The sequence below is a fragment of the Salmo trutta genome, chromosome 5 (genome assembly GCF_901001165.1).
Source record: "Salmo trutta chromosome 5, fSalTru1.1, whole genome shotgun sequence".
Lineage (NCBI taxonomy): Eukaryota > Metazoa > Chordata > Actinopteri > Salmoniformes > Salmonidae > Salmo > Salmo trutta.
Window position 1 is genome coordinate 23,348,157 of NC_042961.1, and position 14,730 is coordinate 23,362,886.

General features: G+C 46.0%; 1 protein-coding gene across 3 annotated transcripts in view; it reads right to left on the reverse strand.

The window, feature by feature from the left end:
- qkib (QKI, KH domain containing, RNA binding b) overlaps positions 1–14,730 on the reverse strand; it is a 92,201-nt gene that overhangs the window by 47,140 nt on the left and 30,331 nt on the right. For all 3 annotated transcript variants that reach the window (XM_029753052.1, XM_029753051.1, XM_029753050.1), the window contains exon 3: positions 1,712–1,828. In XM_029753052.1, the coding sequence (XP_029608912.1) occupies positions 1,712–1,828 (117 nt within the window). The remainder of the gene's footprint in view (positions 1–1,711; positions 1,829–14,730) is intronic.

The window sequence follows — 14,730 nt, forward strand, 5'->3', positions numbered from 1 at the left end:
ATTTCTATTCTCAGAATTAAAACGTCGGTATTTGCAGTTTTTTTTTTTCTCCTGTCGTAACTGAGGAAGCCCTACCCCTGGTGGATCCATTTGTGTCGTGTGGTTTTGCGTAGCCGTGGTATAATTGGAGTCCTAACACAGATCCTATGGTTATCATCAGGCCCTGTTTGAGTGTTAGTGTGGGAGATCTGCTTCTCGCTGGTTATCTATTGGCTGGCTGCTGGGGTGGTGCTGTTTCCACTACCTCCTGCATTCCACAAGAAACAATCTGTGTCGGCAGGCATTTGTTTCACTTAAGGAGTGCATATGCGGCATGAGACATTACGCAGAGGACAAGGACACCGGCCTCTGTGCTGCTCGGAAACCTAATAAATTGCGTGCAGGTAGCATGGAACCCAATAACCATTTCAACAACAATGCCCAGAGACGAGAGAGGGAGGGAGGGAGAGAGAGGGAAAGGGAGGGAGAGAAAGTGAGAGAGATAGCGAGAGAGAGAGAGAGGAGAGAAAGAGAAGAGAGGGTGGGAAGGAAGGAAGGAGAGGAAGACAAAAATAGACTGGGAATGAGAGAGAGAGAGAGAGAGAGAGAGAGAGAGAGAAACAGAGAAAGGATAGAGGGGGCCATTGACTGTGCTTTACGATATGAGAAAGACCAGTAGTTTGACTTACCCTGTAATACATTTCATCACCAACAACATAGTGGTTAGACTAAAGAGAGAGCCTCTCTCCAGCTCTGTTATGGGGAGATAGCTAGAGCAGCTGGGTTTCTGCAGGATGCTGAGCTGAAGCAGATGTGGAGGAGTGCAGGAGACCACAACAGGGATATCAGAGACACTTGTTTTATTTTTTTCTGCCAGTGCCCCCCACTGGGACTCTGTGGAACAGCTCAGATCACCATCTCCACTAACACCACTTGTCCAAATAGAGGGACGGACCCTGCTTATACAGTGGAAACACAAACAGACCTTTCTCTGAAAAGAGAGAGATGGGAAATAAATAACTGTCCGTGTGTGTGTGTGTGTGTGTGTGTGTGTGTGTGTGTGTGTGTGTGTGTGTGTGTGTGTGTGTGTGTGTGTGTGTGTGTGTGTGAGCGTGTGTGAGCGTGTGTGTGAGTGTGTGTGCGTGTGTGTGCGTGTGTGTGTGTGTGTGTGTGTGTGTATGTGTGGATGACCCCCCTCCAAGTGCTCCTCTCACATCCTACAGGGGCCAGGGTTAGGAGATCACGCCGCCCCAGCATGGTCATGTTTCAGGGACTGGATCAGGCTGGACCGAGGGCCCCTCTAGCCCCACTGCTGCTGGGCCCAACAGATCTGAGGTCAAGGACAATGTTTGAACACCTGCCCAGCCCCTCTCAGAGCTACGGTGCAGCTTGGGGGAAGGATTGTTGTTCCCAAATAGGAGGAAATATCTGAGTCTTCAGATGGCCCTGCACACTAGCGGACACACCAATAGAGGAGGCAGTGCTGTTTATACAAACTGCATGTAAACACACTACCAGTGTTACACAACTATTAGAGCCAATGGCATCCGAGAGAAGACGAATAGATTCAAGTGGTCAATTGCTGACATGATCAATAATGAGAGGAATACCAAATAAGATGTTATCTTGTAAATTGCAACCGTTGTGCGAGGGGGAGCTTATAGTACCTGAGAGTGTGTGTGTGTGTGTGTGTGTTAGTGTGTGTGGGTGAGTGTGTTTGTGCTCGCCTCACCTTCTTCTTGTCCCTCATGGAGCCTTTCCCGCGCACCATGATTTTACATCCTGTCTCTGCCTCCAGCTGCTTGGCTGTCAGCCCCCGTGGTCCCAGGATCCGGCCCACGAAGTTAAACTGCCAGAGAAACACAAACCGCACACGCGCATTAGAACCCCGGCCCTTAAAACCAGAGCGGCTCTTCAATGCAGACAACAGGTCACTTTATCATTGATATGTATGTATGTATGAGGACATGGTAGACAGTTGAAAGATGTCTGTCATGGAAATGTTCATGGGTTTTTCCTCCAGTCTGACACGTTGAGAAGAGAGAGGAATCAGACACAAAGATATGAAAACACAGAGAGAAAGAACGAGAAAACAAGGTGAGGAGGTCTCTCGAGGGAGCCCCTTGTTTGGCCCCTCCATTTCGCTGTAATCTCGCGGCCTTATCACCTGCCCGGTGCTCTGACACGACGGCGCTCGACGGCGACATCCGGGAGCGCCTTGCGACCAGCCCTGGGCCGCCGCTGAGAAGATAAGGCTTAGCGATCGTTCCCCCATCGATCAGCAGCCTAGGCTCCTCTCTGTTCTTCTCTCTTCTCTTCACTGGCCCTCACACTGCCTGTCAGTCAGGACTCAGGAGGGCTGCCTATCGATGAGCTGGGACTGAGACTGACACACAGACAGGTCCTGAGCCTTGATGGACACGAGAGACAGACTGACTGACTGACTGCCTGACAGACTGAAAGGCTGCCTCACTAACTGACAGAAAGACAGAAAGATGGAGTGACTGACTGCGTCACAGAAAAGGTTATAGCCACTGAATACAAACAAAACAGAACAACAATGAAAGATTGTACAGATTGGCATTCGCCATTATCTCCACTGATCACTTCAGAGTCGACTCGACACTACAGGACGTAGGTTATGAAGACCTGTGGGAAACGTATAGACTGCCACGGTTACTTCCTCCTCTGTGGCTATTAAAGCGCTGTGCAGCAAAAATAATGGAGCCTCAAGTATCGAGAATCAAATGAAATGAGGTTCAGGGGCTGGACGATGGATTTTCATTCTGTCGGATCCGCAGCTCCCGTGTCAAAAGTGACGTACTGTGCGATGAGCAACGATTAATGTTAATCTTGTGCCTTTGCCTGTAATTTGAATCACTGCTTTTCATTTGGCTCTCTTGCTCCCCCTTTCTCCTCTCCTCTCTCCCTCTCTATGGGAATTATATTCATTGGTCTGTAATTCAGGGACAACTTGAAGATCTATCTATTTGTTATGTTATAATATCAACCAGGAAGAAAACAATGTTAAGTACAACATGTGATATGTTCAAGCCTAAAAACATTGTAGAATCTCGTTTCATCCTCCAAAGCTCTAAATGCGGAGCTCTAATACCTATTTTTCACTCTAATACCTATTTTTTACTTAACAATTGATCTGTTGGTTAGGGCCTGTAAGTAAGCACTTCCCTGTAAGGTCTACCTACATCTGTTGTATTCGGCGCACGTGAGAAATAAACTTTGATTTGATTTGTGAGAGATGGTCACGATTAACAGGTGCCCATGCTGTCTTTCCTTGTATTTCTGCCCTTGCTGAAAGCCCAGTTGTTTTAGCCATTTGTCAGCTGCCACAGTAAGATGCTGCACCTGGCATGGTTGAAAAGGGCACATTCTGCTGCTTTACCATGAACTCTGCCTTCACACACAACACACACAACACACACCGCTCCCAATGAGAAAGAAAACAACAAAGACCATATCTCAGCATAGGGATACAGGGTACTCCATAGAACCAGCCTTCTGCATAATTATCAATGCCTACCATTTAAAATCATTCTGTTGACTTCACTTTGCAATCTCACTTTGATTGGGCATCACAGCGGTACATAGGCTTTCACATTGGCGCTTAAGAGCTCAATCAGTCTGTGGTGTCACTCTAGTCCAGGGATGGGAAACTGGCGACCCATGGCTTTAGTAGGCCCGCGGACCAATCTAAAACCATTTTTATATTTTTGTTACTTACTGTTGAGTGTTAAAATATCAATACACAACGTGGAATTTCGAATTTGGTTGTGCATCAGCAGTCACTCAATTGGCCTATGTGAACAAAAATGTTTCAGATTAGTAAATTAGTTTACCAGCCAACTATCTAAACTTGTAGTAAGCATGGTCCAATTACCGACTGGTATGGGGCCCACTGATCATCAGCTATCATTTCAAATTTAGCAAACATTTGCCTACACCCTACAGTATGTGTAGAATTGCATTAAATAAGTAAAAAAATTGCTAAATCTTCTCTCCGCCCCATGGAACAATCTGTAGATTTGCAGCGAACTTGCTTTAAAACTGCAATATTTTCTCTACACCTCATGGCAAAATGTGTAGAATTGCAGGAAATTACAAGTGCATTTTTTCTCTTCTCTGTCACGAGGGGGACCACTAAAATGTTTGGCTCGCAAGGTGGGGGTATGGATGTGGGTACGCAGACCCACGAGCCACTGCAGTCCCTCATGATGAGTTCTGTTTTTTTTGTGGCCCCCACCCCCATCAAAGTTGCCAATCCCTGCTCTAGTCAATCACGCTTTTTTGTCTCCTGGAGAAAATATGCTCCAAGGTGCCCTTTGGGTCTGGACAATCAGGGAAACCACAGGACTTCCTAATTTTCATAAGTACAGCTCAGCTCACATTCACAAAGAACAAAAATCACATAGCTAGGCTACAGTACTTATCTCCACTCTCAGGTAGGGCTGTTGCGGTCATGAAATTTTGCCAGCCGGTGATTGTCAAGCAAATGACTTCCGGTCTCACAGTAATTGACCGTAATCAACATAAACACTTAGGAACTCCTGGCTTCCATGCATAGCCAACAAGCCACTGATGCAGACCTTTGTAACATCTACATTTGAAAAAGTCTAATAAATCCATGTAATATAGGCTACACCATCACAATAAATCCATTATTTATTTTAGACAGGTCTAAACATGAAATGAAGAAAATGTAGACTATTTCAGAAGAACAGAATAGCATACTATGAGTTGTCCTTACTGTATGTTAGGCCCTGATCTGGCTATGCCATATGGCTGTGGGCTACACTAGTTCATTTAGCAGACAGTATTTGCTTAGAATTATGTGGCATTATTTTATAGTATGAAGAATACAACTGAACATAGGTGAATAAAATATAAATAATATTTTCTCCAAACGATTTGAGGGAGTGCGCACATGCGGCTATTCTGGGTTGAGTGGTTAACAAAGAAACAGGTACTCCTATATGCTTAGTTTAGAGTTATTAATGTAACTTTAGTTGTGATACAAATGTTGGACTATATGTTTTGATGCAACTCTAATGATGGTTTGAAAAAAGTTTTTTGGGCAGTCTGCACACACTTCATCAGTCTCTCATTCCCAATTTGACAAGCACTTGATAATGCCTAAAATTTCCTGGCTACATCCTCTTTGTGTGGTCATAATGCCCCCTAAAAAAAACATGCATTTTGTGGCCAGTGGCCGTTGTGCCCTTGGGCTGAATATAATAATTATAATTCCCTTCTCCCGGCTACGTGCTGAAGCACCTCTCACTCACATGGCTCTCCGAAGCACCTCTCACTCAAATGGCTCTCCGTGGTCTTTTTCACAGGCTACAAGTGAAGACAGACACATCGGGGATGCAACTGCGTGCGTCCTTATCCAATTCCGAGGCGCATATTGAAGATATTGGAAGAACTGTCCAAATTTACTTTTCGTCACCCAACTAGATGAGTAGGCCTAACGAACAGCAAAAGCAGTAGCCTCCGTCAATCTACTATCCCCCATAGTACAAAAGTTGACCTATTCTATACGCGATGTGTATGTATGTCAGTTACTCTACACCCGTTGTAAAGCGGATTAATGTGCTTCATTTTAAGAAGTTATTTGGCCACTTTAGTTGTGATACAAACTATATCAAAACATATAGGCCTATGGGCTAGGTTACATGAGGTGTGAGACTATGATTTTAAAAAGTTGCAAAAAAAGCATGCTCTGTTTCTTGCCTTATGCTGGACATCACTCACAAGTGATAATATATCATTCACAAGTGATAGGCTACTATTGTCACCCATCACACTATTCTTGATGTAATCTTGTCTTTACGTATAATAAATAATATTGGTGTGAAATTTGTTTTGATTTAGAATTCATCATTATCATGCACCTGTCTCGAAACAAAGGCAGCAGAAAAAAATACATGTCATCTATGGACTTAAATAGTGAATGGAGGACGCTTTTCCCATGGTTCCTTTCATGCCAGCCAGGTAGGCTATACTGCTGTTGAAAAGACAAGCAATGTGCTTATTATTAGGAAAGTTGAGAAATAAATATAGTAGGCCTAGCCTATAGAAAGCTGATGGGATCCTCCTCTTTTTAATAGAGGCCATCACTCTGTTTTCTCACGCAATTGCATAGCCTATAGAAATGTTGCGCAACATGAGCTCATGGGCTCTCAAGAAGTGTTTGATTCGATTTTTGATTACATTTGCATTGATGTCAGCGTGATTAGAGGGATTATGAGCCGTCCTCCCCTCAGCAGCCTCCTGTGATACAAAGCCACCAGCCATAGAACGACCATCATTTTCAGCCTACAATTCAGGAGACAACGTCAAGGCAGCTGCCAAGAGATTTAGGATAAGGCTCTGTCTATTACACCCTGTCATGATGATGATGATAAGCATCCTCATGTAGACGATGACCATGTACTGTAAATGTTATTTTCCTACCTACCACATTTCAACAAAATGCCTGAGCCGTCTATTCAGATACCTGAGCCCTTTTAGTATGCCAAAGCATGAGAAGACAAAAGGCATTATCATAGTCAAACATCCCCTTCCTCCGTAAATTGGGTCATAAAAGAGCATCTGTGGATTCTGTGGGCGGCGTCGCCAGGGCTCTTTTACACACGCTGCCTTATTCATGTGACACAACTCCGACGCAACAAAGCGCAAGTGACAGCGTGGAAGTGAAAGACTCAAAGCCACACTTCTTAGCGCCTCTCCGGTCTTCCTCTGGTCTTTCGGCGGTCTTCCTCTGTCACCTGCATTTTGATATCCCTCCTTCAGGAGCATCCTTCTCTCCTCGATATCCGGGAGCACCTTGCAACCAGCCCTGAGGCGCCACTGACAAGATAAGACTCAGCAATCGTTACCCCATCGATCAGCAGCCTAGGCTCCTCTCTGTTCTTCTCTCTTCTCTTCACTGGCCCTCACACCGCCTGTCAGTCAGGACTCAGGAGGGCTGCCTATCGATGAGCTGGGACTGAGACTGACACACAGACAGGTCCTGAGCCTTGATGGACACGAGAGACAGACTGACTGACTGACTGACTGATTGACAGACTGACAGACTGGCATACTGGCAGACTGACAGACGACTGACTAACTGACGACTGACTAACTGACTGACTGACAGACAGACTGGCAAACTGGCTGACTAACTGACTGGCAGACTAACTGATTGACATACAGACAAACTGACTGAATGACTGACTGACTGACTGCTGACAGTCACTATCAAAGTGTGTAAAGTTTATAGCAACAATACCCACTGAATACAACAAAAAAACAGAACAACAACAATGAATGGTTTTACAGATTGGCATTCGCCATTATCTCCACTGATCACTTCAGAGTCGACTCGACACTACAGGACGTAGGTTATGAAGACCTGTGGGAAACGTATAGACTGCCACGGTTACTTCCTCCTCTGTGGCTATTAAAGCGCTGTGCAGCAAAAATAATGGAGCCTCAAGTATCTAGAATCAAATGAAATGAGGTTCAGGGGCTGGACGATGGATTTTCATTCTGTCGGATCCGCAGCTCCCGTGTCAAAAGTGACGTACTGTGCGATGAGCAACGATTAATGTTAATCTTGTGCCTTTGCCTGTAATTTGAATCACTTCTTTTCATTTGGCTCTCTCGCTCCCCCTTTCTCCTCTCCTCTCTCCCTCTCTATGTGAATTATATTCATTGGTCTGTAATTCAGGGACAACTTGAAGATCTATCTATTTGTTATGTTATAATATCAACCAGGAAGAAAACAATGTTAAGTACAACATGTGATATGTTCAAGCCTAAAAACATTGTAGAATCTCGTTTCATCCTCCAAAGCTCTAAATGCGGAGCTCTAATACCTATTTTTCACTCTAATACCTATTTTTTACTTAACAATTGATCTGTTGGTTAGGGCCTGTAAGTAAGCACTTCCCTGTAAGGTCTACCTACATCTGTTGTATTCGGCGCACGTGAGAAATAAACTTTGATTTGATTTGTGAGAGATGGTCACGATTAACAGGTGCCCATGCTGTCTTTCCTTGTATTTCTGCCCTTGCTGAAAGCCCAGTTGTTTTAGCCATTTGTCAGCTGCCACAGTAAGATGCTGCACCTGGCATGGTTGAAAAGGGCACATTCTGCTGCTTTACCATGAACTCTGCCTTCACACACAACACACACAACACACACCGCTCCCAATGAGAAAGAAAACAACAAAGACCATATCTCAGCATAGGGATACAGGGTACTCCATAGAACCAGCCTTCTGCATAATTATCAATGCCTACCATTTAAAATCCTTCTGTTGACTTCACTTTGCAATCTCACTTTGATTGGGCATCACAGAGGTATACAGGCTTTCAAATTGGCGCTTAAGAGCTCAATCAGCGGTGTCACTCTAGTCAATCACACTTTCTTTGCTCCAGGAGAAAATATGCTCCAAGGTGCCCTTTGGGTCTGGACAATCAGAGAAACCACAGGACTTCCTAATTTTCATAAGTACAGCTCAGCTCCCATTCACAAAGAACAAAAATCACATAGCTAGGCTACAGGGGGTGCGAAGGGGGGGCGCTGTGGGATTATTTAAGATGAAGAGGTAGGGTTTCAGATGTTTTCTGAAGATGGGGAGTGACTCTGCTGTCCTAGCTTCAGGGTGATACTGGTTCCACCATTGGGGGGCCAGGGCAGAGAAGAGCTTTGACTGGGCTAAGAGGGAGGGCCAAGAGACCAAAGGTGGCAGAACAGAGTGCTCTTGGGGTGTAGGGTTTGAGCATAGCCTGAAAGTAGGGGGGGGCAGTTCCTCTTGCTGCTCCGTAGGTAAGCACCATGGTCTTGTAGTGGATGCGAGCTTAGACTAGAAGCCAGTGGAGTGTGCGGAGGACCGGGGTGACATGAGAGAACTTGGGAAGGTTGATCACCAGACAGGCTGCAGCGTTCTGGATAAGTTGCAGGGGTTTGATGGCACAAGCAGGGAGCCATAGTCAAACATCCCCCCTCCTCCGGAAATTGGGTCATAAAAAAGCATCTGTTAATTCTGTGAGAGGCGTCGCCGGGGCTCTTTTATACACGCTGCCTTATTCATGTGACACAACCCCGGCGCAACAAAGCGCAAGTGACAGCGTGGAAGTGAAAGACTCAAAGCCACGCTTCTCAGGGCCCCTCCGGTCTCCCTCCAGTCTCCCTCCAGTCTCCCTCCAGTCTTCCTCTGTCAACTGTCAACTGTCAACTGATATCTCTCCTTCAGGAGCATTTGTCTCTCATCTCCTGCTCTACTCTGCTTTGTGTTCCCTCTCTACTCTCCCATCACACCAAGTCTAGTACTTTGATGCGTTTGGCATCAGTATCGGGCATATTGAGGCTGTGTGTGTATTGAGAGGACAGGTGTGTGTGTGTGTGTGTGTTAGGGCTGCATGATATGGGCCAGAAAAATCGAATAGTGATTTTATTTTTTACCAAATATTGCAGTTGCGATTTCACTTGCGATATAGATCAAAACACTTGGATGAACTGTTGGAATCATAGAGGTAGAATGTTTTCCATTAAGAACCAGTGTAAAGCAGCATCGTTCCTGTTCGGAACAATCTGTTGACCGCATTTGACCTAACAGAACTGCATGCAAACTTCTAGTGAATCTAACAGCAGGGAGGAGGAACTGTGCTGCTTGAGTGGCAGGGGGCGGGGCTTGGTGTGTGTGGGAAGCAGCAGCAAGGAAAGAGAGGGAGAGAGACGACAAACAGAGTAAACTATAAAAATGGACTTTACACACACGGCTGAGCGGCGTTTCAAAATAAAGCGAAATCTCTTTCCATATGGACATTGCACATGTTAACTTGTTATGGATAGGGGGCAGTATTTTCACGGCCGGATAAAAAACGTACCCGATTTAATCTGGTTATTACTCCTGCCCAGAAACTAGAATATGCATATAATTAGTAGCTTTGGATAGAAAACACTCCAAAGTTTCTAAAACTGTTTGAATGGTGTCTGTGAGTATAACAGAACTCAAATGGCAGGCCAAAACCTGAGAAGATTCTGTACAGGAAGTACCCTGTCTGACCATTTCTTGGCCTTCTTTGTCATCTCTATCCAAAACAGAGGATCTCTGCTGTAACGTGACACTTTCTAAGGCTTCCATAGGCTCTCAGAAGGCGCCAGAACGTTGAATGATGACTCTGCAGGCCATGGCTGAAAAACAGTAGCGCATTTGGATAGTGGTCGATCTGAGAACAATGAGACGGGCGTGCACATGCACGTGAAGAGGCCATTTTACATTTTCAGTCTTTGAACGAAAACAATGACTCCCGGTTGGAATATTATCGCTATTTTACGAGAAAAATCGCATAAAAATTGATTTTAAACAGCGTTTGACATGCTTCGAAGTACGGTAATGGAATATTTTGAATTTTTTTGTCACGATACGCGTCCGCGCGTCACCCTTCGTTACCCTTCGGATAGTGTCTTGAACGCACGAACAAAACGCCGCTCTTTGGATATAACTATGGATTATTTGGAAACAAACCAACATTTGTTGTTGAAGTAGAAGTCCTGGGAGTGCATTCTGACGAAGAACAGCAAAGGTAATCCAATTTTTCTTATAGTAAATCTGAGTTTGGTGAGTACCAAACTTGGTGGGTGTCAAAATAGCTAGCCTGTGATGGCCGGGCTATCTACTCAGAATATTGCAAAATGTGCTTTCACCGAAAAGCTATTTTAAAATCGGACACCGCGATTGCATAAAGGAGTTCTGTATCTATAATTCTTAAAATAATTGATATGTTTTTTGTGAACCTTTATCGTGAGTAATTTAGTAAATTCACCGGAAGTGTTCGGTGGGAATGCTAGTTCTGAACGTCACATGCTAATGTAAAAAGCAGTTTTTTTATATAAATATGTACTTGATTGAACAAAACATGCATGTATTGTATAACATAATGTCCTAGGAGTGTCATCTGATGAAGATCATCAAAGGTTAGTGCTGCATTTAGCTGTGGTTTGGGTTTTTGTGACATTATATGCTAGCTTGAAAAATGGGTGTGTGATTATTTCTGGCTGGGTACTCTCCTGACATAATCTAATGTTTTGCTTTCGTTGTAAAGCCTTTTTGAAATCGGACAGTGTGGTTAGATAAAGGAGAGTCTTGTCTTTAAAATGGTGTAAAATAGTCATATGTTTGAAAAATTGAAGTTTTCGGATTTTGAAGGAGTTTGTATTTCGCGCCACGCCCTATCATTGGATATTGGAGCGGTGTTCCGCTAGCGGAACGTCTAGATGTAAGAGTTAATATATGCCCTATTGTGTGTGTGTGTGTCCTTGTGTGTGTGTGTCCTTGCGCGTGCGTGTGTTTCGAGAGGAGGAGGACAAAAAGGGCAGAATTAGAATCCCATTTCCCATCTTGTCAGGCGAAATCTGTGCGAGTGACTGGCAATGTGAGAGAGGGAATTTGTGTGGAGGTTATCAGCGGTGGCAGGTGAGTGTGCTTCAGACAGGAATATTGTCCCTAACCCCCCCCCCCCCCCCACGTCCCTCTTCCAGTGTTTAACCTTATCCGTCAGGCCGTTGAGTGATCCACACGGCAGCTGCAGCTCCCTCAGGACCACGATGGGCAGAACCAACACAGGCCCACAGCAGGTGCGCTGGGGTCAAACACAAATGTACGCGTGTCCACAGTCCTTGTATTTCTAAAGCAAGTGAGTCTCCCACAATCTCGGCCCAACAGCGCGATTTCCACCATGGGATTTGGATGGGTGGACACTGGAACGGGTGGAAGGAATGGTTGAAATCATTGGAGTAAAAATGGTGGATCCAAATCCCGTCCATAGTATTGATCAGAGAGGGAGAGCAGCCTAACTGCAGCAGCCAGCCGGAGACGCCAACAGGACAGAGACAGATTGACTTAGTGGACCCTGCAGCCCCCGACTCAACCCACCCCACCTCCACTCCCCACTGCTCCCCCGAGAGAGAGAGAGAGAGAGAGAGAGAGAGAGAGAGAGAGAGAGAGAGAGAGAGCGAGAGAGGTGGAGCAGGAAAGTAAGAAAATCCATTGAAGCTAATGGAATGTCTAATATCTGCTTTTAAAGGACTCGCCCTATTTACCCAATCTGGACAGTGGAGATGAAGTGTGTTTTCCATCAGCTACAATAAAAACGAAGGAGCTGAACATAATTAGGGCCATTTAAGACTGGGAGCACGATGGACCAATCGCCAGACACTCACACTGATCTTATCATCTTATGAAGATAAACGAGCTAGCCGCTGTAATAGGCAAATTAATTATTGCGTGGCTTCTAAATCGCACTCTCCTCTAATTCCCTTTCGCAGGATGTCTTTTGTTTTCATTATTATGGAGGACAAGAGGCTGAGCGTGGAAGAAGAAAGGCCAGATAGCTCCTTCAGGAGAGGGTGTGTGCGTGCGTGTGTGTACTGGACGTGTGCGCGTTCTTGTGAGTGATTATTGTGACCTTACCACAATTGACCTATATAAATATATTCACATATATTTTAAAGTAAGTTTGAACGTGAAACCCGGGAGACCAGGGCCTTGAAAATAGTACGAGGCATTCCTTTTGGCTCGTAGCAACAGTAACCCGAAAACGGCATCTCTCTTCTTCCTGTCTGGAATCACGTATAATCCCACTTTTCATTTCCAGCGTAAATGATTTCCCTTCCCATAGATTTAGTAGACTGACATTGGTATTGCGTCATCGGTTTGATCTGTGTGTGGTGAATGACAGAATGAGGTGAGCTTTATCCCGGCCCCAGCCCCTCCTGGGTGATGATGCTGTGTGTTGTCGGAGCGGTCCTAATGTCCTAATGAACCCTAATTAACCTTCATTAGCCAAGCAGTGATCCACGACGCCTGTGTTGCTGTGTTGCTGGCACCTTCCTCTCTCCCCTGCGTCTCCCCTGCGTCTAGCGCTGTTTATAATCATCGCATTAATGAGGGGGCTAATTTATATGCCATAGCTCACCTAATCACAGGCGCAGACGGCCCTCCCTCCTCTCCTCTCTCTCACCCCGTCACTCAATCTTCTTTGCACCTCAAGTGGACCTCCAGCTGTAGGGATGGGAGGGAGGGCTGCCCTCCTAAAAGGAGGGCAGCCCTCCTCACTCCCCCCCCGGCCCTCACCTCTCTCTCTCTCTCTGTCTCTCTCTGTCTCTCTCTCTCTCTCTCTCTGTCTCTCTCTCTCTCTCTCTCTCTCTCTGTCTCTCTCTCTCTATGTCTCTCTCTCTCTCTCTCTGTCTCTCTCTCTCTCTCCCTCTCTCTCTCAAACACACACACAAACACCTATGGAAGGATGTGCACCAAACACACACGCGTCCCTGCTCTCCTTCCTTCCCTCCCTCCCTCCCTCCCTCCCTCCCTCCCTCCCTCCCTCCCTCCTTGACGTTTGTGAAGGATGGCCAAGGCCAAATGAGAAGACCGAGGGAGGATCAATCCAGCCGCACATGCTCCTAATTAATTAATAATCAGTTGTGGTCTCTCTCGCTCATCTCCACTGTGGACAAGCATGACCCAGAAAAGGACACGCAGCAGCCAAATGATGGATGACGACAGCTCATTCACATTGCCTGTCCCCCCCCCCCCTCCACCCTCCAACTCATACTGTTGTATTCACCACAACCCTCAGATATAGACTAGAATACCATCCATGGACCACTATCTAGCTACACTCTTCTTTTTCACACACGCACGCACGCACGCACGCACGCACGCACGCACGCACACACACACACACACACACACACACACACACACACACACACACACAGACTGAAATACCCGAATGAATGACAATACAACAATAAATCCCTTCTGGATTTCTGTATCTCACTGCCTAATAACATTGTTCTGCAAATTGGAACGGGTGTGGGCTGCCAAGCCGGTGGCAGCAGCGCTGCGAGGAGTTTGAAGGGGCAAATTCATTTCCGTGCCGCTGCTCTCCTGTCTCAGACACGAGGTTGTTTTCTCTCTTTATCAAACAGACCAGGCCAAGACTCCCCTGCCCCGATTCCCCCACCTCATCTCACTCACACATTCATCATCACCTCACACGTACGCACGCACACACACACACACACCCGCCCGCCCGCACATACACACACTTCTTTGCAACCCACTGCCCTCTCACTTCTCATACCAACATCTCTCCCACCCTCTCCTTCCATCGTGACACTTCCCCCTTACTGTAGCTCCCTGCTTTACCCCCCCCACCTCCACTCCCTCTACTCCATGAAGCTACCCAGCACCTCTCTCAACACCTCGTCACTTCTCCCTTCACACCATGCCAACCCCCGCCCCGCCCCGCCATCACCAATCTACCCCTTTCGTCCTTCTCAATACCCCCCATCTCATCCTCTCCAGGGTAGCACCCTATGCCTGCCTTTAATCATTACCCTCCAAGTGGAGGTAACTGGCATCCCGCATGCGCACACACACACACACACACACACACACACACCATCGCTCCCTCCTCCCACCTGCCATGCCACCCGGTCCTATAATTTAAGTGCTTCGGAAGCAGCTCCATGAAGAGCCATGAACACACCTGCTTTCAGAGCTGACAGTTTGAAGTTAATGCTTTCCTACATCGGGGTCCTATGCAATTAGCCATTTCTTACTGTCTCCAGGTGAGAGGTGCTACCGAGGATCACTTCGCTATTTGATTTGGAATTTTAGGACCCCTTAAGGTCAAATCAAATCAAATAAATAAATAAATATAGACGTTTTTT